This window comes from Aphidius gifuensis, linkage group LG6, assembly GCF_014905175.1.
Source record: "Aphidius gifuensis isolate YNYX2018 linkage group LG6, ASM1490517v1, whole genome shotgun sequence".
NCBI lineage: Eukaryota > Metazoa > Arthropoda > Insecta > Hymenoptera > Braconidae > Aphidius > Aphidius gifuensis.
Window position 1 is genome coordinate 6,180,535 of NC_057793.1, and position 25,380 is coordinate 6,205,914.

Genomic DNA, 25,380 nt, shown 5'->3' on the forward strand with positions numbered 1-25,380 from the left:
GCTAATTTGTCAATATATCAGACAAAAAACCGCAGGAAATCCCCATCATAAATGTTTTTTTTTAAAATATTTTCATATATAGAATACCAGTTTGGCGAGTAATGAACCAGGAAAAAAATAAAATAAATAATAGAATTTATAATTTTATGTTTTTAAAATAAATATATTTTTCAAGGTCTCGACCTTGTTATTCGAGAATTTATGACAATCATTAGATTGACTTAATTATGTTGGCAGGATGACCACAAGGATTTTAGATTCTCTATATAATTATAAACAAAAAATTAAATTTACGAGGATTTTTTTTAAAAATATATATTCTAACAAAAAGAATCAACACATTTAAAATTTAAATTTATTCATTTTTATTTAGCTATTATTATTATTTTTTTTTTTTTCTACATAAAAATTGATTGTGTTAATTTTTATTTCTCTGATGGGCCATTGGTGTGTTTATCTTTGAACCTGGAAAAATAAAAAAAATAATATTTTGTTATTAAAATAAAGTTACAAACTTGTTAATAATTGTAAATTTTTTATAAAAAATAAAATCAGATTAGCAAATACGTGTTAATCATGGCATTCAGTGATCTCGGTGGTAATATAAATCATCATCAATAAAAAAAAAAAAAATTTTAATACTAATAATCTTAATAATCTTAATAAACTTACGAAATTATTTTTTTCTTAAAGATGTTTTTTGCATTGAAATGACAACTCAGCTTTCAAATCTGTAAATTTAAAAAAAAAAAAACAAAGATTAATTTACGAAAATAAATAACATTTTTTAAAAATTATAAATTTGGAGTTAAAATCAGATAGCAAATACGGTAAAATCATGGCATTCATAGATCTTGGTGGTATGGTATGTTTCATCATAAAAATAGATTAATAATTTGTAAATAATTACTGTAATTTTTTTTAATGATAATTACCTTATATTTACGTAGATAGATATAATTCCAATCACATTTCCAGTGAATATAACAATTTAATTAGCTCCGCAATAAATAAAATAGATTTTCTTTTGCATCATTGTGTATCTGTAAACAAAAATAAAAAAAATAATTAATTTCAAGACAAATCAAATTTTCGTTTATAAAAATAAAAGAAAAGTAGTATTTTTTTTTTCTTTTCAGATAGCAAATACGGTAAAATCATGGCAATCATAGATCTTGGTGGTATGGTATGTTTCATCATTTAAAAATTGAAATAATTCATATAATTTAAAAGAAAAAAAATTAATTTTCAATACTAATCATCTTACCATTAATTGCAAGAATTATTTGTGTCTCATTTTTAACCCTGCCTTTGTCATCAACATTGTGTCTGTAATTGAAAAAAGAAAAAATATTAATTATAAAATACAATAAAAATGAATAAAAAATAATTATCAAAAAAATACACATGATGTGAATCAAGTACAGGTGAATTTGATAAAAATTTTATTTAATAAATGTAGTACAGGGGACTGGCTGGTGCCAGCACTGACAACTGAAACCAGCTAATTATCCTCTCAATTTAATATTGCGTATTTCGTCAATCAAAATTTTATGAGAAAAAAATTTCAATATAATAATAAAATACGCACAATTAATAAATTATCAAGACTAGCTTTGTTTATAAATTGTAAAATTAAGAAAGGAAAATATCTTACCAGTGCCATGTGTCAGACATTCTGTGATTTTTTGTTTCTATTGTTGAATATAAAAGTGTTGGTCATCTTCAACATATCTGTAATTATAAAAAATGAAAAATTTTAATCCAGTCAAAGTTCAATGTTGTTTAATTTATAATTTATATTTTTTTTTTTCAGATAGCAAATACGGTAAAATCATGGCAATCATAGATCTTGGTGGTATGGTATGTTTCATCATTTAATTAAAATTAAAAAGACAATCAAGTTATTCAATTAAACTTACCAAAATTAACATCAAGCTTTTTTTGATGAAAGGGTCTTTCTTCTTCTTTCTGGTATCTGTAATTAAATCAAAAAAAGAAATTATTAAATTGGAGAATTAAAATATGTTGATTTGTTTTGTGTTTTATTGGGAATTATTTTTAATCAGATTAGCAAATACTATAAATTTAATCATGGCATTCATAGATCTTGGTGGTATGAGAGTATCATCATTTAAAAAAAATATTATGAATAATATAATTAACAGAAGCTGATTATTAAATATTATCGAAATTAACAGGGATCCAAGTTATTCAAATGTATTCTTACCAGGAAGATGAGCATGGTGATGCTTCTCTTTTTTTCAGGAAATTTCAAGTCATTATTCAGCTCAAGTTGAAGCTGGATAATTATTAATGTATCAAGAACTACATCTTGGATTATCTAGAAAGATAAATAAAAAATACAATATTAATAAATGTTGATCAGTGAAAATTAAATTTTTTTTAGGTTATTTTTAGTGATCACATGAAATAATAATTTTAAATGGAAAATACAAATTAGTTTCAATAAATAAATATTGAATTGTAATTTTAATTAATTTTTTTAATTTGTTCAACACTATATTTTTGATATGGTTAATAAATAAATTATCAAATTAGCAAAAAGAAAAAAATTATTTCTAGACAAGCACGTGGTCTAGATAAACTAAATTTTTATAATTCATATAAAATATATATTTTAAAATTTGATATTTAATTAATTTAGTAAGAATGATTAAATTTATTTTTATTAAATAATTAAAATCGACAATTTAATTTTAATTATAAAAAAAATTACCTCGTGTTGGGATGTGTTTTGGGGTGCTCCAAAATTCCAAATGAAAGAATTTTTTTTTTTTTTTTCTCAATGTGAACCGGATTTGTTTCTTTTTCCGGTGCGATTTTCATTGGTTGAGCCCAGTTGAGCCGAATTCCTAGGGATTTGATTTTGTAAACAATTTGTTTACAATTTAGTTTATAAACAAAAATAAATAACAATAAATAAAAATAAATAACAAAAATTTTTTTTCACCAATATTTTTATTACAAAAAATTTATTATAGCTTTAAAATTAAAAACAGTTAAAAAACAATAAATAAAAATCTCTATATAAATAATTCTCGGGTATTTTTATAGTCTTATGTTGGATCCATGATATTTTGATTTCTTTTGACAGTTTGTTTAAATTGACAATTTACTCCAAACAAAAAGAAATATAAAAAATATAATTGATTGTAATAAATTGTATAAGATTATATAAACAATTAAAATGACAACTGTTGCAAGTGCTCTTGCCTTAGCTGGTTCTCGTCAATCTGGTGCATCAGTTCGTGCTCAAAATGGTAAATATAAAAAATTAATTTAATATTTGTTGTAACCTGAAATTATAGATCCACCCAACGAGTTTGTCACGTTTTTTTTTGTTTTTGCATTTTTAAAAATTGAATTAAAATATTTTCTTTTTTTTTTTTTTTTTGCTAGCCAATGCTGTTTATGCCATGTCCAATATTGTCAAGAGTTCACTGGGTCCAGTGGGTCTTGATAAAATGCTCATTGATGATATTGGTGAAGTAACAGTGACAAATGATGGAGCAACAATTGTTGCAAGTCTTCAAATTGATCATCCAGCAGCTCGTGTTGTTGCTGAACTTGCACAACTTCAAGATGTCGAAGTTGGTGATGGTACAACATCAGTTGTTATAATTGCTGCTGAATTATTAAAAAATGCTGATGAATTGGTACAACAACATATACATCCAACATCAGTTATAAGTGGTTATCGTTTAGCTTGTAAAGAAGCATGTAAATATATACAAGAAAATTTGACAATTGCTGTTGAAGAACTTGATCGTGATGCAATTGTAAATGTTGCTAAAACATCAATGTCAAGTAAAATCATTGGTGCTGATTCAAGCTTTTTTGGCAACATGGTTGTTGATGCAGCAACTGCTATTAAAATAAATGATGGTAAAGGTGGACATTTGTATCCAATAAAAGCTGTTAATGTATTAAAAGCACATGGTAAAAGTGTTAGAGAATCAAAGCTCATTCAAGGATATGCATTAAATTGTATTGTGGCATCACAAGCTATGCCCAAAAAAATAGTAAATGCTAAAATAGCAATATTAGATTTTTCACTGCAAAAAACTAAAATGAAATTGGGTGTTGAAGTACTTATTAATGATCCAGAAAAATTAGAAGGTGTACGTCAACGTGAAATTGATATCACCAAAGAAAGAATTGAGAAAATAATAAATGCCGGTGCAAATGTTATTCTATTAACTGGTGGTATTGATGATCTTTGTCTTAAATATTTTGTTGAATCTGGTGTTATGGCTGTTAGAAGATGTAAAAAAGTTGATTTAAAAAGAATTGCAAAAGCAACTGGTGCACAATTTTTAACATCATTAACAAATATGGATGGTGATGAAAGTTTTGAAGCAAGTTATCTTGGTGAAGCTGCTGAAGTTGTACAAGAAGTTGTTTGTGATGATGAATTACTTCTTATTAAAGGACCAAAAGCAAGAACAGCAGCATCAATAATATTACGTGGACCAAATGATTATTATTGTGATGAAATGGAAAGATCAATTCACGATGCACTTTGTGTTGTTAAACGTGTACTTGAAAGTAAAAATGTTGTTGCTGGTGGTGGCTGTGTTGAAGCAGCACTATCAATATACTTAGAAAACTTTGCAACAACATTAAGCTCACGAGAACAATTGGCAATTGCTGAATTTGCCAAATCATTATTGGTTATTCCAAAAACCCTGGCTGTCAATGCTGCACAAGATTCAACAGATCTTGTTGCTAAACTTCGTGCTTATCATAATTCATCACAAACACAAGTTGAACATGCAAACTTAAAATGGATTGGTCTTGATCTTGTTGAGGGTACTGTGAGAGATAATAAAAAAGCTGGTATACTTGAACCAGCAATATCAAAAATTAAATCACTTAAATTTGCAACTGAAGCTGCCATCACAATTCTTCGTATTGATGACATGATTAAACTTGATCCAGAACAAAAAGGAGGTAAATCTTACAATGATGCTATGGCTGCTGGTGAGCTTGAAGATTAATTTTAACATTAATTTTCATGACTTCATTAAAATTATAATATTAAGATAATAGTCTATAGTTTAAAATAAATAAATAATATTTTTAATAAATTAAAATTAAATAAATTTGTGTTTCTAATTATATTTAACTCACATTAAAAATAACAAACAATTGTAAATTTTACAGTATGATAAATACTTCATCTTGAAAATAAAATAAATGTTTAAATATAATTTTTTTTTTTAAATAATCAAGTGCCTATAAAAACTCACAATAATTAAAATAAATTTGATACGCAATAAATATTAATTTAACCGAATAATTAGCTGTTTCATCTTATCATCTTTTACACCAACCAGCCCCCCTATAAAATATATATATTAAAAAAAGCAATTATCATAACATTAATTAATAATTTACTTATAGAAAAAATAAAAAAGAAAACAACAACAAAAAACAACATCATCACTGTAAATAAAAAAAAATAAAATAAATAAAATATAAATGCTCTGTGATGCAACAAATAAAAATTATCAATATATTTAATTTTGTTTATTAACATAGCAACATAGATATTTCATTTATAAAAATTGTATTATTAATTTATCTTAAAAATAAAAAAACAATTGTTTACAAAAAAAAAATTATTAATTCATTAACTAAATATTAAATACTGTGTCATTTTTCAAATAATTTAAAAAATAATTAATTCTTCAAGCTGATTAATTAATCAGTTAATTAATTGTACGAACGATATTTAAATTTTAAAATCTTCAATTAACTTGAAAATTTTTTGTCTCAGTGAGTGTGTATAACGACAACATAACATAGCACATATAAAACTGCATTTACATAATAAAAATAAAAATAAAAAAAAACAATGAAAAATACACTCAGCAGTGTTTTACTCTCTCTCAGTGTTTTACCCTTTCACCATGGCACTAAGTAAAAATTATCATTACTGGAATTTCAATAATAATATACAAGAAAAAGGTAATGTAAAAAATAAAAAAAAAAACTAAAAAAAAAATTTTTAAATCAGTATAAATCACAAAATTTATTCATAAAGTTAATTAACTATTTTTTTTTTTCGTTTTACCAACAACCCGGGCAGTTGAAAAATTTCTAAAATTATCCAACACACACTGTTCAATTTAAAGTTTAAAAATAACTCGAGCATTTTTTTTCATTTGATGCTCAATTGATGAAAAATGAAAATTAATTTTTTATATTTTTACCAGGTGTTTATATAAATATTATAAATAATAAAAATATAATAAATAATAATAATAACAAATATCAAGATGCATGGAATAAATTGCCAGATATTATTTTAGAACAAATATATGAATATTTAACAAGACGAGAACGTTATTATGCTTCGCTTGTTTGTAAAAATTGGTATCGTGCATTTAAATTACCAAAAGTATGGTCGACATTTGTTCTGGATGATACAACTTTAACACGAGGTAAATTTAATTACTACAGTGGTTGGCAATATGTGCTAGATCACATTAGAGCATCAACATGTTTTAATAAAATTGGAAGAAATTTTAAAACATTGATACTTGAACCAAATAATAATTTTCAACAGTTGTATCAATTTATGAGTATGATGTCTTGGTATGCTGAACGTCATCTTGGTTGTGATTTTACCAGTGACATTGACAATGCTGTTGGTACAAATATACGTTATTTAAAATTTAAATTTCCATGTAATATGGCTAATGATAATCAACGAGGTGAAATAAAAATATTTGGTACTGGTGGTGAAATTCTAGCAGCTCTTAAAAGACTTGCTGCTAATTTTTTAAATTTGCAAATATTGGAATTTATTGATTTAATGCTTGACACCAAAGAGGCACTTGTTTTACTTGATGAAATTTGTATTAATTGTACTGAGACATTAAAAAAACTTGTGCTAATTAATACCACAAAATTCTATTGTCCATTGATACACATTGGAGTATTTATAAATTTAAACGTAAATTATTAATTTTATCAATTATTATTTTCAGCATTTATATAAATTATTGTTATATATTTTTGATGTTTTTTTTTTTCGATAATTATTTAAAGGTTTTAATTGTTAGTCCACAAAATATTGATGCTGATGTTTTGGATTTAATTGGGTATACTAAATTAGAACATCTTCATATTTTTCAAAATATATATTCACCAGTTGCATCAGACATTGTCAAATTGGTAATGATAAAATCATTAAATATTGATTGAATAATATCATGGAAATATATGATTTTTTTCCAGCCAAAAAATAACAGCTGGATAAAATTACGAAAAAATAATCCAAGATTAAAAGTACATCTTGAAATTGAGAGTAATAAAATAGAGACAAAATTACCAATTGAATTTCCAGGACACAGTATGATACCATGTCACAGTATCGTATTGAATAATCCATTTGACCGAGTAATTAATAAAATTCAAAAATAAAATTATTAATTATTAAATGATATAATAATTAATAATTAATAACAAATAATATTTAAGGTTTCAGCTTCAATTTTACTTGCCCAATCGATAATATTTTTCCCAACAATTCAAGTTTTTGCAATGAAAGGTCTATCAAAATATTATCAAGATCGTAATTCTTCGAAAAGATGCGATGGAAATATTTTACAACTTTGTAAAAGTAGCCCAAATATTCATACACTGGTTAGTAATTAAAATTTTTTTATTTAAATAATTTAATATATACCCTGGTGGAAATATTTTTCATCCACTGACGGAGATTAAATTATACTTAGGCATGAGATCAATGCTGGATTGTTGTCTTCTTCATTGATCTCATACCGAAATAATTTTGTCGGTACTAATTTCATGGCGGAGTAATTTCTCCCACGATTTCTCCGACAGGGCAAAAAACAGAGTAATGCCAGAGTAATATATTTCCAACAGGGTATTTTATTTAGTTGAAATTATAAAAGTTAATAATATATTATTTGTAGATGATTCGAGACAAAATATCAACAAGTACAATTTTAGAAATTGCATCAACAACAAAATCATTGAAATATCTTCATGTAAGACGTAATTATGTATTGAAAAAATTTGATAAATTATGGAAAAATACAACAACAGACACGAGTCAACAACATGAACAATGGATTAAAATAAATTCAAGCTTTTATGAAAAAACAGAACATGAAATATCAAAAATACTTGGTTATAGATGGAATATGTTATCGGAAAAAGAATTTATTAATCAAAAAATAAATCTACATGTGTAAATAAATATAAAAATTTTTTTTTATAAATTAAAAAAAAAAAATTGGAATGAGTCGGAGAAAATCCAAGAAAAATCGGAACGAGTCGGAGAAAATCGAAAAAAATGATTTTTTGTTTAATCTTTTTTTTAATTTTTAATACTTGATAATAATAATGAATAAATTTAAAAAATAATAATTTTTATTGAAACGAATTGATTTTTTTTTAATTTAAATAAATTATTATTAGACTTTTCATTATTATCAAAAAAAAAAAAATTAATTATTTATCAATTTTCGGCATATTTATTGTGAAATTTTTAAAAAAAATAATAATAATGTGTGCATTTTTTATGCTGACTCAAACTCAATAATTATTATGAAGGCTGTTCTTTGTATCATTATGACAACTGAAAAATTAATATTTTTAATTTTAATTAAAAAAATTATTATAATAAAAATATAGAATCCAATATAAACTTATAAAAAATAAAAAAAAAAAACAATAATTCATAGATTGATAAATTATTAAAAAATCGAGCATTTGATAATAAACTCATTGATACACGATTATTTATAGGCATTAATTATATTGACCTGAGGAATAATATGTATTTTTTAATTAACAATTTTAATCTAAAAAAAAAAAAAAAAACGACAGAAATTTAAAAATAAAATATAGGTAAATTTCAAGTGAAAGTTTAGAGCGAAAAAATAAAATTAAAAGGTATATAATAAAAAAAATAAAACTTGTTGCTTTTAGATAATATATATATATATATTAGTTGATACAACTGGTTGTACATGACACATAATATGAAAAAAATAAAACACGATTAATTTTATAAATATCAATTTAAACAAAAAAAAAGAATTACAAGTCAATAATTATAAAAGTCATTGAGCAATTGCAGCTGATCTTTTATCACGATTACGACTACGTTGAATAGTACGAGCTTTAAAAGCAGCAGCATTTTGCAATGTTCTTTCAAGTTTAGTTGATTTCTGTGTTTTAGGTAGTGGTGATGATACACGATTACCAAGTTGAAACATATCACGTAACATCATATTATCAGCAAGATGTGTATTAATACCAGGACCAAGTGGACGACATAATGCATTATATTGTATTCTAGATGTCCATGTATCAAAATATAATTTTTCTCTTGTATTAAATTTAACATGTACACTTGGTACAATATCATCAGTAAAATATTTATGTATTTCACGAAATTCAGCTCTTTGTTCTTTACGATCTTTTTTATTACGATATTTTGTTCCATCTTTTGATAAGTTTTCAAGTGTATCAGCAATATCATATGGTAATTCATCCTCAAAATCATCTGTATAATCACGTGTTATTTCAATAATTGCTGCTAATGCCTCACCAGCTGTTACACGTGTTTCAAGATATGTTGAATTTAATAATTCACATAAACCTTCAAGTGGTGTTATTGAATTTGGTGTTTTAATTGTTGTTAAATATTTAATTAAATTTGATGGTGATAACTCAATCAACAACAATGTCCATGCACCAAGTGCTGATGAATGTAATGAATGTACATCATTTGATAATATTTTAACACTACCATTACCTTTTAAAAATGATCCACAAAAAATATTATAAAATAATGTTAAAAGTTGTAGTGAATCCAGATCATCATCACATGCTAAAAATTGATTTATACCCAAAGCCCAGCAACACTGTTAATCAAAAAGAAAAAATTAATATATAAATATATATTTATTTAAATATAAAAAGTTGATTTAAATTTAATTAAATATATTACCTCAGCTCTGGCATTTGGTGAAGCAGTATGATCATTAGCAATTGTCATAAGAATTGGTTTAAAATTTTCCCATATAACTTCAGTTGTATCATAAGCTCCAAGTTGTATACACAATGATGTTGTTAATTTAGCAGCAATAATAATTTCTTGACTATCACCTTTTTTTAATGCTCTTTCAATAGCATCAGATAATGTTGCTTTACGTTCATCAACAAATTCAGATAATACTTTTGTTGCAAATATTTTTTCAATAGCAATAAATGAATCAATTCTTGTTTTTAAACTTTTATCAGTCATATCATCAATTTTTTGTTTCAACTTATCTTCAAATAACATTTGTTGATTATTATTATTATCATCATTGTCATTAGTATCAATATCAATATCAACACTTTTATTTTCAGAACTACAACTTGCAGCATCATTACTGTTGTATTCATCATCTGATCCTTCAGCACGTTTACCACGTATACGGCCTATATTTTTCAAAAAAAAAAAAAAAAAAAATCATAAATACAAATTATATAATTAAAAAGCTAGGTAAATATTTAATTTTTAAATTTATATAACATGCTAATTATTCACGGCCATTTTAGGTGGCCATGTAAATATTGAATTGTTTATTTTTTTCTTCAAATTTTTTACTCCAATATTGTTGGCCAACCATGTGGCCAAATCAGGCCAAAGTACAAACGCAAATACACACATGCACACACACACTTATAACAGTGTGTATTTATAGAAAAAAAAATAAATAAAAGTAAGAACAATGAAATATCTTAAAAATAAATTCAACGACATATTAAATTACCTTTTTTTTTATCTCCTTTAGCTGGCATTTTTAATTTAATTTGTAAAAATAAGCAAAAATATCCCAGCTTATTGCACACACACACAATATGTGATGATAATTTAACTTGTGCTAATAATTAACCTTCAAATATTATGTAAAAACAATGATTATTTTTATTTTTAAATATATAATCAAGATGGTAAGTGTCTTGTTCTAATTGTTATGCACTTTCGTATATTATAACCACTACACGTTTTATTATTAACAATAATTTTAATTGGATTATAGCTCATTAGCATGATGCGATAATTCGTTGACAAATAAATTTAAGCACTGATGACGAGAACAGCCAAGTGGCTTTTCTCGCAATGGTGCAATATGGTACTGAAAGCGAGACAGAAAATGGATAACAAGTGACAATCAGGTAGACAATCCCCCACCACTTTTTATTTTTCGATTGTGCGCATTATGAAACCAAAAAAGTGTGCAAAACATCGAGCACATTCGAGAGTGTTCGAGAGCAAAAAAATTTAGATAAGATAAAAAAAAAATAAAATAATATTATCGAATTATAGTTAAATAATTTTAACTTAAAAATCAATTCTAAATTGTATTATTATTATTATTTTTTTTTTCCATTTGGTATAATTAATTCTCCAAAAAATAATTTTTTGATTTAAAAAACAATTACAACTTGAAATAGTTATTTAAAAATTAAAGGCTGACTGTTTATCTAAATTTTAATTGAAAGTTTTTTAAAATTGCACTAGGTCAAGTATTATAATCTATTTTTTGTTTCAAATATTTCCGCTTAAATTCTCCATGAGGAAAAATCATGTAGCGCTATTTCTTAATTGTAACAGTATCGCCTTCTAACAATAAAAATTCACACTATCTATTCACATAAAAAATGGGAAAGAGAGCTTTCATTTTTTTTATGTTTTTTTAATCTATTTTCTCTCTCTCTCTTTCTCATAATGCACACGTAAATACACAAATATAAATATTGAATGTATATGTGAGTCTTGCTACACAACCAGGGGGTCAGCCAAAATTTCTAGGGGCTTGGAAGTGCCACTACAATGTTTTGAGATAATGGTGTGTGTGTGTTAATTAAAACTATTAAAATAAACAAATATATTACAATATTAAAAAATTATTAAATATCAATGTGATTTATCCTAACGACAAGCCTTTATTTATTTTTTTTCTCTACTCTACGTTGTGTGTTTTATAATAATAATAATAATAATAAAAAAACGACAAATATTATGCATAAGTATATACACCTATATAAAAAAATAAATAAATAAATTGACATTAAATATTGTCCTCTACTTATTACCTACGTGGAAAATGTGCATGCATAAGTGATTTATATATATTTTTTTTTTTTTTTATTAAACAAATCATGGAAAAAAAAAAATAAAATTTATTGGAGTTATAAAAAAATAGTGATGTTTTTTTTTTTTTATTTGTGTCGTATTATTAAACATTTATTTTTAATTTTTTAACAAATGGTTTTTTAAAGATTATGAAAAAAAAAAAAACAAAATATATTTTTATTATTATTGATAAACTATAGGTATATATTATTATTATTATTTATTATTATTATTTTTTTATACATTGTAAGCTGTATAACACCATTTGTACATAAATTTATTTGTGTTTTAGTATGTATATATATATATTGTACTGTAATGAGTTTATCCGCATTTGGAGTCGACAAAATCCACACGCGATTGTCACATACCACTCACTGCTAAACCATTGCACACTATTTTTATAATCAACTTTCAAGACCCTATTCATAAGTCTCTTATTTATCTATTTTTTCATTTTATTATTTTGACGATATTATTATCATTATTTGTCTTTCTCTATCTTTCTTTTACTCTATTTAGACAAAAAAAAAAAAAAAAAAACTTATTATGTTTTCCTAATATACAAAATCAGTGTGAGTCATTGGAAGAGGGTTGATTTTAATATCCGATAGCTCTAAATTTTTAATTAAAAAAAAAAAGAAAAAAAAATTGAAATATGACATGAATTTTATTAATAGAGTTACGTAATGTTTATGTGGCTTCATAAATGAATTTATATTATTTAAAAAAAAAAACAACATTTGTATATTTTTTAAATAATATATTTTTTCTATTGATTAATTTTATGGTTTTTTTTTTTTTGTTTTTTGTTAAATTACAGTGATTGTTTAGTTATGTGGCTGTGTATGAGTGAGGGTGTTATTATCAACCGGTACAATAATGACAGAAATATCACCAAGGGATTGTGGTGAAGGTCCACCAATTAAGTTACCACAAATAATGGATAATACTGATGTTAATACATTTAAAACACCCACGGACATTGTGTCCACGGGTAAGTTTATTGATAAATTTTTTAAAAGAAAATAATGTAGAGAGAAAATTGTTAATTTTTTAATATTTTTCTAGGTGTTAGTGGTAGATTACGTCAACTTGAAAATTTATTTACAACTCGTCCAATTGAAGTTGGTCGTATGGGTCATACATTTTCAATTGAAACATTGATTGATGTATTATTAATACTTTATGATGAATGTTGTAATTCATCATTGAGACGTGAAAAAACAGTATCTGATTTTATTGAATTTGTTAAACCAGTTGCAACATGTATTAAAAATTTACAATTATCACGTGATGATTTTGATATTGTTAAAGTTATTGGACGTGGTGCATTTGGTGAAGTATGTGTTGTTAAAATGCGTGAATCAGATAAAGTATTTGCAATGAAAATATTAAATAAATGGGAAATGCTTAAACGTGCTGAGACAGCATGTTTTAGAGAAGAACGTGATGTATTAGTTTATGGTGATAGAAGATGGATTACAAATCTTCATTATGCATTTCAAGATGATAATAATCTTTATTTAGTTATGGATTATTATTGTGGTGGTGATTTATTAACATTACTTAGTAAATTTGAAGATAGATTACCTGAGGATATGGCACGTTTTTATATTGCTGAAATGATACTTGCTGTTGCATCAATACATAATTTACGTTATGTACATCGTGATATTAAACCAGATAATGTATTACTTGATGCAAATGGTCATATACGTTTAGCTGATTTTGGATCATGTTTAAGATTATTTGAAGATGGTACTGTACAAAGTAATGTTGCTGTTGGTACACCAGACTATATATCACCAGAAATATTGAGGGTAATTTTATTATTTTTTATTATTATTTTACTATTAAATTAATAATTAATTTAATATTTAATAATCATTATAGGCAATGGAAGATGGACAAGGTAGATATGGACCAGAATGTGATTGGTGGTCACTTGGTGTATGTATGTATGAAATGCTTTATGGTGAAACACCATTTTATGCTGAATCTTTAGTTGAAACATATGGAAGAATAATGAATCATAAAAATTCATTTGATTTTCCAATTGATGATGGTTTTGATGTTACTGATTCAGCAAAAGATTTAATGAAAAAATTAATATGTAGCTCAGAATTTCGTCTTGGACAAAATGGTATTGATGATTTTAAAAAACATCCATGGTTTGATAATTTTAATTGGGATACATTGAGAGATAGTACAGCACCATATATACCAGAAGTATCATCACCAACAGATACATCAAATTTTGACGTTGATGATACAGATGTACGTAGCTCAGATGCAGTACCACCATCAGCAAATTCAGCATTTTCAGCATTACATTTGCCATTTATTGGTTTTAGTTTTACACAAGGTAGTTGTATATCTGATTTAGGTACATTAACAGTATCAACATCATCAACAACAACCACAACAACAACAAATAATATAACATGTGAAATGGTATTACCATTGTCAACTAAAAAAATGCTTGAAGATGAAAATAAAAAATTACTTGATACAATTGATGATTTAAAAAATCAAATTGGTCAAGGTATATCATCAATAGCAACAACAACAACAGCAGCAATAACAGCAACAGCAGCAACAACAACAACAACATCATCACCAGATACAAATAATGCAACACGTAAATTACAAGATGAAATAAATACATTAACTAAAAAAAATTGTGAGCTAGAATTACAATTAAAAACAATGGAATTACCACAACGTGAAAATCGTAATATTATTGATAATAATAATAGTGATATAACAAAATTAGCTGAATTAGAAAAATTAATAAGATTATTAAAAAATGAAAAAGAAGAAATAATAAAAGAAAAACAAGATTTACAAGAAAAATATAAACTACAAGATAAAGAACTCAAAGATGCATTAACACAAAGAAAATTAGCAATGGCTGAATATACTGAAGTTACTGATAAATTATCTGAATTACGTCAACAAAAACAAAAATTTTCACGTCAAGTACGTGATAAAGAAGAAGAACTTGAAGTTGTCATGCAAAAAGTTGATAGTTTACGTCATGATATACGTAAAGCTGAAAAATTACGTAGAGAATTAGAAAATAGAGTTGAAGAAGCTATGGCTGAAACAAGTAAAGAACGTAAATTACGTGAAAGAAGTGAAGAATATTGTAAACAAATGCAAGAAGAAACTGAAAAAATACGTCAACGTTCAGCTGTTAATGATGCTAGTACAAATAATGTATTAGCAACACAAGAAATAAATAGATTAAAATCAGAAGTTGAAAAATTAGAAGTACAATATAATGAAAATTTAAATCAACAACAATCACGTCATAATATTGAAATACGTAGTTTACAAGAACAATTAAATGATTCAGAAACAAGAAAAGAATTATTAGAACGTGAAATACAATTAACAAAAGATAAACTTGATGCTGCTAGATTAGAAAATATAACAGATAGTGAAGAAACAATAAATGAATTAAATAGACGTCATGAACGTGAAAAAATAATGCTTGCTGAAGAAAATAAAAAATTAATAATTGAATTAAATTCAGTAACAGATAGTGTTAATAGAATACAAAATGAAAGACGTCAAATTGAAGATGAATATGAAGAACTTAGAAATAAAAAAGAAGCTATTGCACAATGGGAAGCACAAATAACTGAAATAATACAATGGGTTTCTGATGAAAAAGATGCACGTGGTTATTTACAAGCACTTGCAACTAAAATGACTGAAGAACTTGAATTTTTAAAACATACTGGTGGTGTTGGTGGTGTTGGTTCAACATCAACAATTAATGATAAAAATTGGCGTAATCGTAGATCACAAAAACTTGATAAAATGGAATTATTAAATCTTCAAAGTTCATTACAAAGTGAGATACAAGCTAAACAAGCAATATCCGAAGAATTAACTAAAACAAGATCAGACCTTATTGCTGCACAAAAGTATGTTGTTCAATTATTATTATTAACAATTATTAATTATTATTTTTATTTAATAAAAATGTATTTCATTCATATTTACAGAGAACTTCGAGATCACAGACAACGTCTTGATTCAATGTCACATGAAACTAAAAGAAAAGAATTGCAAATCAAGGAATTACAATCACGTATTGATTCAACAGATGGTTGTAAGTATAATTCCAATAGTAAAAAAATTAAAAATATCAAGAATATTAAAAAATTTATAATATTTAATTATTTTAAAAAAAATATTTCATATGAATATATTTTATTCATGATTGTTACTCATACAACAGCGGTGCATGCTGTTTATGTTATTTGGAAGCATTTTAATTTTTCACGTTGGTTGTTTGGTCGATAAATAAATATCATTATATTATTATTAATTTATAAATTCAAACAACGGATATTTATCTAAATTATATTTCAAAAAAAAATACAAATATTTTCTATATTTTTTTTCTCTTTAGAAATAATTTACTATTGCATGTTGTAGTTATCTAGCATAAAGTTATTTTACACCTAGTTATGATTTTTTTTCGAGGAATTTTTCACGACTAAAATCATCAAACTATGCAAAATATTTGATTAGATTTCCAATAATTTGTTTTTACTTAAATTTACTCAGAAAATTCGTGAAAAACTCGTCAATTATTTTATCAATTTTTTTCTTTAAATTCACATAAATTCTCTAGTAGTTAAATAAAATGTAGTCAAGCACGAAAAATCGTTGAGCATGCTTGTAGTAGTTGATAGACAAATTTAAAATAAGTATAAAAAAAAAAAAAAGAAAAAAAGTACATATTTAATTTACCAATACTGAAAAATTAAATGAATATTTTCTTTTTTTTTTTTCTAATTTTAAATATATATTATTTATATATAATTATAATTATACATACATAATATTAATACTGTAGAAACTTAAGAAATTGGAATTGACAGTACAGAGTCAGATAATCATCCCCTAAAATTATTAATTTAATAATAATAATTATTATTATTAAAATTGAGTAAAAATAATTTTAAAAAAAAATAATGAAATTTGTTTAAATTAATTTTGTAAAAAGTTATTGACATGTAGATTCTTTAATTAAAAAAAATAGTCAAAATAAAAATGGGGTTGATATATATTAATGTGAAGAATAAGTAACCCAATTTTGCCGGCACGGTATGCAATTCTGATTTCTAGACTACAAAGTGCCCCTGTTTATTGGCGCAACGAGCTGCGTGTGGGGCCTCTTGTTGCTCATCATCAAACTGTATTTGTGACAGCTGTTCAACAATCACCATTATCAACAAGAAAATTATCAACAAACATCATTACGACAAAACCCAAACGTATCATCGTTCATCAGCCATCATCACCCTTACCAGTTATGCGTTCACCCCGAATAACAACGTGTCGTTTATTTAATCGTTTTACATCGGTCAACTCAATCATCAATCGAAATACTGTTGCCACCGTATCGTCGTCTGGTAAATTTTACAATGAACACACACAAAAAACAAACCTAAACATATTTTTTTAAATACCGAAAAAAACCTAAATCCAAATATTAAAACTCGTCTTTTTTTTCTTTTGAAATTTTGATTTTTTTGTTATGTTATCGAAACCGGTAGTTTCATTTCTATATCAAGCTCGATATTATTATTTTATTATTTAAATGAAAAAAATTATTTTATAATTTAAACAATTATTACGAGCTTTTTTTCGACCTGGAACAACCGGAGGATGCATTTTTATTTTTCATTACGCAATTAACAAAGCATCAATGCTAAAAACGTATAAAGCTGATAAAAAAAACATCTGTGTACAATAAAAAATATATATACCCATTTTACGTGTGCCCGTTTGTATTCCGAAATTCCGTAAGTACTTGATGTTGATAAAAAAAAAAAACAAATTAAGAAAAAAGCCGCAAAATAACAATTAATTTAATTTTTTTTTATAGATAATAATTCACAAGGCGCATGAATTCAATTGTATTTTTGTTTTAATTGTTGAGATTGTCTAGATTATTGTAAAATTAATTATTTTTTTAAATAGCATATAATTTATCAAAGCTAATTTAGGTTGGATGTTTTTTTTTTCCTATATTATTGTTTATAATAATACCTGTGTATAATTAATTAATTTTTATTATTTAAAAAATAACTGGCATTTATTTGTAAATTAATTTAAAAAAAAAAAAAACAAATTATCTTACAGATTGTATCTAATTTATATAATTTTATTGAATTGATATTAATGGCAAAAAGAATTTTTCAATAATAATATAAATATAAGTTTATAATTGTTATGTTAATAATTTTATTTTAAAATATTAATTTTTATTTATTGATGATTTTACAGTCTTGGAACGTCCAACATCGCAAATGTCATATCTTGAGAGATTTTTAAAAGAAACAGCTGGTAGTACACGTCATGGAAGTGTCGACAGTGTTGAGGGTGATATTGAAGATAACAGAGCACCAAGTATTGCAAGTAGCAAGAGTAATTTATCTGAATTGAGTATTGTAAGTTTAAAATTTAAATCAATTAAAAAAATAGACACTTGTTTTTAAACTAAAAATTTTATATTAATTTTGCAGGATCCAACATCTCCATTGTCTCATGAATTATTAAATAAAACATCATCATCACACAGTCAATCAATTTTACAACCAAAACCAAAATCACATCAATTTTTAGTAAGAACATTTTCAGCACCAACAAAATGTAATCATTGTACATCATTAATGGTTGGATTAACAAGACAAGGTGTTGTTTGTGAAGTATGTGGTTTTGCTTGTCATATGCCATGTTGTGATAAAGTACCAGCAATGTGTCCAGTTCCCCATGATAAAAGTAAGATTTTTTAATTAAAAAAAAATATATATAAATAGGTATATTCAATTATTTTTTAAAATTAATTAATGAATTTATTTTTAAAACAGCTAAACGACCTTTGGGCATTGACCCAACCAGGGGCATTGGCACTGCATATGAGGGTTACGTAAAAGTACCAAAAATGGGAGGTGTTAAAAAAGGATGGATACGTCAATTCGTTGTTGTTTGTGACTTTAAATTATTTTTATATGACATTTCACCTGATCGTAATGCATTACCATCAGTATATGTATCACAAGTATTAGACATGAGAGACGAAGAGTTTGGTGTTAGTTCAGTACGTGAGTCTGATGTTATTCATGCAACTAAAAAAGACATTCCATGCATATTCAGGGTAAATATAACTTTTATTTGTTTATTTGTTTTTATATTGTCAATGATTAAATTTATTTTTTATAAATAGATTACAACGTCTTTACTGGAACCACCTGGTTTAAGAAATCATACGTTAATGTTGGCTGATACAGAAAGTGAAAAAACTAAATGGGTCGTTGCATTGAGTGAATTACATAGAATATTAAAAAGAAATAATCTTCCAAATACAACGGTTTGTATAATAATTAAATTTAAAAAAAAAAAATAAATAACATAGGTATATTTAACAAAAAAAAAATAATTGTAATTAATTTGTAATTGTTTTAGCAGATATTTCGTGCAAAAGAATTGCTTGATAATACACTGGCAATTGTTAAAAACGTGATGTCAGGTTCAGTTATTGATCCTGATCGTCTAGTCATTGGTACCGAAGAGGGACTATACTGTTTAGATTTAGATCGTAGTGAAATTGCTAAAGTTGGTGAAGGAAAAAAAATATATTTACTTGAATATATTATTGAAGAACAATTAATTGTTGTATTAAGTGGTAAACAACGTCATGTTAGATTAGTACCAGTACGTGCATTGGATGGTGATGAAGTTGAATGGATTAAAGTTGCTGAGACTAAGGGTTGTATTACATTGACAACTGGTGTTGTTAGACGTAATCCACTCACTTATTGTTTATGTGTTGCTATTAAAAAACAGGTAATATATTTATTTACTCAAGTATATTAAAAAATAATATTTAATTAATATATATTTATTTATTTAATTAATAGAATGCTTCACATGTGATGATTTACGAAATAACACGTACAAAAACAAGACACAAAAGAATTCATGAATTAATGTTACCTTGTCATGCACAAACACTTCAAATATTATCAGAGGGTCGTCTTTGCGTTGGCTATCCATCTGGCTTTTCAATTTACAGTATTCTTGGTGATCATCATCCAATTTGTAATTATTATTTATCCTTTTTATTTGTTAATTAAATGTGTTTATTGAATTAATATTATTAATTTTTGTTTATTAAATAGCATTAGTACATCCAGAAAATACTCTACTTGGATTTTTAACATATAGTGCTGTTGATGCATTACGTTGTATTGAATTACCTCGTGGTGAATTTTTACTAGTATTTCAAACATTGGCAGTTTATGTTGATAGTCAAGGTAGAAAAAATAGAGATAGAGAAATTATGTATCCTGCTGTTCCAACTGCAGTCAGTAAGTATTTTTTAAATTTATTTTTGCTAATGAAAAGAAAAAAAATTTAAAATAACAAAAGATGATTCATTAAATTGCATATTTTTTCAACAGGCTATTGTGAAGGATATTTACTTGTTTATAGTGAAACACATGTCGATGCATTTGACTGTCAAAGTGGTGATTGGCTACAGACATTAAATGTCAAACGTGCAAGACCATTAAATAACTCTGGTTCTTTAACAAGTTGTATGATCAATGATATGCCACATGTTATTTATCTTAGTATTTTACATCAACGTAAGTTTTTAAATTATTATTTTCTTAATATTGAATTACAATTGGATTATATTATTACAGGGGAATTACTTAATTTGACACCATTAGATGCAAGTGGTAGACAAATGACAAGACCAAGAAGACGTTTTTCTCTCAGGGAAGGAAATAGAAGTGCTCGTCCAACTGACAGACGTTCAAAAATGATTTCAGCACCAACTAATTTTAATCACATAAGTCATATGGGTCCTGGAAATGGTATACAGGTATGTTTTAATTTATCATTATTAAAAATTCAACATTACTTGAAATTAATTATTTATTTTTATTATTTAGATTCAACGATTGTTGGATTTACCAACGACCCTTGAAACTGCTGATCAACAGCAATATTCAAGTCATCACAGTAGCTCCCATTTGCATGGAAATCCACAACAACAGTCACAACAACAACAGCAACAACAACAGCAACAACAACAGCAACAACAGCAGCAGCAGCAGCAGCAACAACGAGTAAGTATCAAATCATTATTTAAAATTTAATTTTATAAATTGTAAATAATTTATTAAATGATTTATTTAAAGCAGTATTATGGAACACCACTTCAACCACCAAATAAACCAGCTCCATTACCACCAAGACATCCACCATCTGATACGAGACGTTTAAGTTCTCATATAACAAGAAACACTGGCTACTCACCACACAATGGTATAATATTTAAAAAAAAAATAAATAATAAAAAATTAACAAGCAAAAAATAATAATTATTTTTTTATCAAAGGTTCAACATCATCAAGAAGGGGACCAGCACCACCACGACCAACGGCAACTCCACCATCATTACCACGCACTCCAGTTGATCAGTCAGAATCTGAATCATTGCATATGCGTTCACATACTCCAATTTCACTTGGAAGTATTGCATCTTTACAAGAAAAGGTTAATATTATTATTTAATATATAATTAATACTTTAACTAATATTATATTTATCAAATTATTTAGGATAATGCAACTGGAGGAAGTCCTAGACATTCAATAGCATCAAATAACAGTTCAAATCCATCAACCCCACCAAGTCCTGCCCATGATCATGGATCATCATCATACGACTCATAAAAAAAACATAAAAATAATTAGAAAATCATCAAACAAATGACAAAGAATAAAAAAAAAACGGCCGGGTACTTATTTAATACACGAGACTTTATTCAGGTATGATGATAAATGCGAATGAATATTTTTTTTTTTTTAAATTAAATCATTTTTATATTCCTCTTGGATATAATGATAATAATAGTAATAGTAATAATAATAATGATAATAATATTAATAATAATATTAATGGCTTTGAAAGCACCAAGTGGATGAAAAAAATAATAATAAAAATAATTTAAAGTACAGTTGTATTTTTATGGTTGTTAATTTTGCCATAAGTACAAATGTACTTTATTTATTTATTTATTTATTTAAAATGAATAATAAAAAAAGATTATGATAAAAATCCGTTCAATTGCCAAATAACATATGCTAGAATTTTACTAAAGGTATGAGATTTTTTTTTTTTTTTTAATTAATAACAAATGTATCTTTCTTTAAATTTTAAATCGTGTTTATTTGTTTGTTTAATTTGTTTTTTTTTTCTTTTTTTGTTGCAACTATATTGATTGACTTTATTATAGTCGTGTTAATTTATTTCAATTACGAATCAAAGATAGAAAGCATTTTTATTTTTATTAATAAATTATTATTAATATTATTAATCATCAAAAAAATATTGTGGAATTAGTAAACGGTGGATACTATATTTTAATTTTATTTATTTAATTTTTTTTTTTTATTAGTTAATCAAATGAAAAAGTATGACATATTATTAATTATAAAATTGTATATAAGATTTTTTTTTTTTTTTGAATTTACATTCACGTATAATGTCTTGATTAATTTTGACATATTTACATGTGTATATTGTGTTGTTTTTTGAAGTGAAAATTATGATAATGAAAAATATTTGTTTTAATAGTGTCATTGATATTCTTGTAATAAGAAATCTGACAAAAACAGTCAAATTATTTAGCAATAAATATAATTGTTATATATTATTATATAATATTATAATGGATATATTTATAATCAATTAGTCGATTTAATCAACTTCTAAAATATAAAAATAACGAGCAGCATAAATAAAAAAGAATTTATATTTAAATATAAAAATTCATAATTAATTATTTAACTATTATAAATAAATATATTTCAAGGCAACTATATAGAAATTAATAAATTATACTAAATGCCTTATGATTAAATGATTTATAAATTGACAATTTTTTTTATTATACAAAATATGACAAATTCATAAAATTCTTTGGCATAATATTTATAATTAAACACCGAAAGTGTCAATATCAAATTAAGCATATTAATTTTGTTGCAATCTCTTATACATAAATTAAATTAATCAAGAAAAAGTCACTTGATTATAGCATCGTCAATAATTTATTTAAAAAAAAAAACAAAAAAAAAAAAAATGTAATATTTTTAACGTATTATTAAATAAAGATAATAATCTTTTTTTAAAAATTTTTAATACAAATGACTTGATAATAATAAATAAATTTAAAAAATAATAATTTCTATTGAAATGAATCAATTTTTTTGAATTTGAATAAATAATTATTATACTTTTCATTATTGTCAAAAAAAAAAATAAATTAATTGTTTATCATTTTTCGTCATATTTATTGTGAAATTTTTTTAAAAAATAATAATGATGTGTGAATTTTTTATACTGACTAAAACTAAATTATAAAGGCTGTTTTTTGTATAATCATGACAACTGAAAAATTAATATTTTTAATTTTAATTAAAAAATTATTATAATAAAAATATAAAATCCCATGAAAATGGAAATGAAAATCTTAGCTTCCAATAGAATGGTCTTTCCATTAAAAATATAAAAATTCAATTGAAATATGTGAGATGAAAATTCAATAAACTTATAAAAAAAAAAAAAAAAAAAACAATAATACAGTCATAAAGTCAAATTAGTACATAATTAAATTGTCAACAACCATGACAGTTATATATACAAAAAAATAAATAAATAATATAATTAATTAATAACAATATCATTCGATTTAATCCGAGTATAATAATCTGAAAACGAAGCCTTTTAAATAATTACGAAATATAATTAATTTGTAACAAAAATTTGAGCATTTGATAATAAACTCATTGATACACGATTATTTATAGGCATTAATTATATTGACATGAGGAATAATATGTATTTTTTAATTAACAATTTTAATCGAAAAAAAAAAAAAAAAACGACAGAAATTTAAAAATAAAATAGTTGTAATAATTCAGTCTGATTAACTTGATAATAATATTGACATCGTGTATCGATTGAGAACAATTATTTTGCAATGGAATCATTTATTAATTTCAACGAAATAATAATTTATTTATAAATTTTTTTGTAAATAACACAGTAGACGAATTTAAAGCGCAATTTACACAAATTTTTACCAATTAATATCTTTTTTTATACATAAAAAAAAAAAAGATTATTAAAATAAAAACGATGATAATAATAATAATTTAATGTGACTTGATGTAAAAGTTGAAATGATTTTTTATTAATTAACTGAATTATGCGGCATTAAAATTATACGCAGTGTTTTGTAGTATAATATATCAAATTAGATATTAGAAATTAATAATGAAAAAAAAAAAAATAGAATTGTTAAGTTCAGCTTGAGAATAAAATAAAATAAAAAAAAAATAATAATAATGAGAAAATAAATAAATGTTTTTCTTTTATCAACTTGAGAAAAGGATGCTTGGACAAGGGCTCAAAGCCGTATTCCCAACTATATTATCTATATTATTGCCAATTGGACCCAAGGACCTCAAAGCATCACAGATTCTCATCATTTCCATTTTCCCATTCTCAGTGCATCCCTGAGTCTCAGCTACCAAACACGTGTTGATAACATTACTGTTGATAACGTCTGTTTTGATAACATTACTCAATATAATTGTGTTAATTTTATTGTAGAAAATAGTTTATAATCAAAATGAATTTGATATTTCAAATCTTTTGTTTTTCTTTATTGTTTTTGGAAGGAAGTTTTAGTGAGTATAATTTATTTTTTAAATTAAGTTACAAACATGGTAAATTAGAGATGTTAAAATTATTACAAATTCCATGAAACAGATCATCAAATAATAATACAGTGTTTTTTTTTTAATTGATTTTTAAAGTTTAATTATAAATAAAATAATATAATTTTTGAAATAGTGCAAATAGCATGGTTCTTTACCACGTTGTTTCGGCCTCACGTGTGTGTTGTTTTGCATTGTCTATATATCAACAGCAACTCACCTGTGAGATCAAGGTCACGTGGTGATTATCTCGTATCTCGTATACAATAATATTTTTTTTACGATGCAAAAATTTTTACAATCACTATCAGCTCAGATATTTGACTATGATTTTAGTATATATAAAAA

At 24.7% G+C, this 25,380-nt stretch overlaps 4 protein-coding genes and 2 long non-coding RNA genes across 12 annotated transcripts; 4 read left to right on the forward strand and 2 right to left on the reverse strand.

Annotated features, from left to right (window-relative positions):
- Nucleotides 1-372: 372 nt before the first annotated feature.
- LOC122859061 lies at nucleotides 373-2,831 on the reverse strand. The gene is made up of 8 exons (XR_006374329.1): nucleotides 2,741-2,831; nucleotides 2,231-2,344; nucleotides 1,923-1,978; nucleotides 1,658-1,734; nucleotides 1,268-1,329; nucleotides 936-1,043; nucleotides 673-731; nucleotides 373-465 (listed from the first exon to the last, which is right to left on the reverse strand). It is a non-coding gene; the product is annotated as an uncharacterized LOC122859061 (long non-coding RNA).
- LOC122859062 lies at nucleotides 738-1,887 on the forward strand. The gene is made up of 3 exons (XR_006374330.1): nucleotides 738-865; nucleotides 1,140-1,186; nucleotides 1,817-1,887. It is a non-coding gene; the product is annotated as an uncharacterized LOC122859062 (long non-coding RNA).
- Nucleotides 2,832-2,975: 144 nt separating the features above from the next.
- Nucleotides 2,976-5,457, forward strand: LOC122859053 (T-complex protein 1 subunit alpha-like). Its single transcript, XM_044162400.1, has 2 exons — nucleotides 2,976-3,284; nucleotides 3,424-5,457. Exons 1-2 carry the CDS (start codon nucleotides 3,212-3,214, stop codon nucleotides 5,022-5,024), a joined length of 1,674 nt encoding a protein of 557 aa, XP_044018335.1. The 5' UTR covers nucleotides 2,976-3,211; the 3' UTR covers nucleotides 5,025-5,457.
- Nucleotides 5,458-5,845: 388 nt separating this feature from the next.
- Nucleotides 5,846-9,841, forward strand: LOC122859054. The gene is made up of 6 exons (XM_044162401.1): nucleotides 5,846-5,997; nucleotides 6,246-6,988; nucleotides 7,084-7,209; nucleotides 7,273-7,434; nucleotides 7,516-7,680; nucleotides 7,974-9,841. The coding sequence occupies exons 1-6, from the start codon at nucleotides 5,940-5,942 to the stop codon at nucleotides 8,253-8,255; spliced, it is 1,536 nt and encodes a 511-aa protein (XP_044018336.1). The 5' UTR covers nucleotides 5,846-5,939; the 3' UTR covers nucleotides 8,256-9,841.
- On the reverse strand, nucleotides 9,024-11,228 carry LOC122859056 (interferon-related developmental regulator 2). Its single transcript, XM_044162404.1, has 3 exons — nucleotides 10,833-11,228; nucleotides 10,022-10,497; nucleotides 9,024-9,935 (listed from the first exon to the last, which is right to left on the reverse strand). Exons 1-3 carry the CDS (start codon nucleotides 10,858-10,860, stop codon nucleotides 9,129-9,131), a joined length of 1,311 nt encoding a protein of 436 aa, XP_044018339.1. The 5' UTR covers nucleotides 10,861-11,228; the 3' UTR covers nucleotides 9,024-9,128.
- Nucleotides 11,229-11,794: 566 nt separating this feature from the next.
- On the forward strand, nucleotides 11,795-23,882 carry LOC122859064 (serine/threonine-protein kinase MRCK alpha). Of its 7 annotated transcripts, XM_044162416.1 has the most exons (19): nucleotides 11,795-11,912; nucleotides 13,023-13,196; nucleotides 13,271-14,022; nucleotides 14,096-16,140; nucleotides 16,222-16,328; nucleotides 17,437-17,640; nucleotides 18,518-18,681; nucleotides 18,757-19,012; nucleotides 19,102-19,388; nucleotides 19,458-19,601; nucleotides 19,700-20,077; nucleotides 20,152-20,332; nucleotides 20,413-20,601; nucleotides 20,695-20,880; nucleotides 20,941-21,122; nucleotides 21,193-21,369; nucleotides 21,442-21,568; nucleotides 21,642-21,799; nucleotides 21,865-23,882. In XM_044162416.1, exons 2-19 carry the CDS (start codon nucleotides 13,082-13,084, stop codon nucleotides 21,976-21,978), a joined length of 5,766 nt encoding a protein of 1,921 aa, XP_044018351.1. In that variant the 5' UTR covers nucleotides 11,795-11,912; nucleotides 13,023-13,081; the 3' UTR covers nucleotides 21,979-23,882. The 7 variants fall into 7 exon arrangements, with proteins under 7 accessions (XP_044018351.1, XP_044018344.1, XP_044018349.1 ...); XM_044162409.1 differs by lacking the exon at nucleotides 17,437-17,640 and having other exon boundaries at nucleotides 19,697-20,077; XM_044162414.1 differs by lacking the exon at nucleotides 17,437-17,640.
- Nucleotides 23,883-25,380: the final 1,498 nt, after the last annotated feature.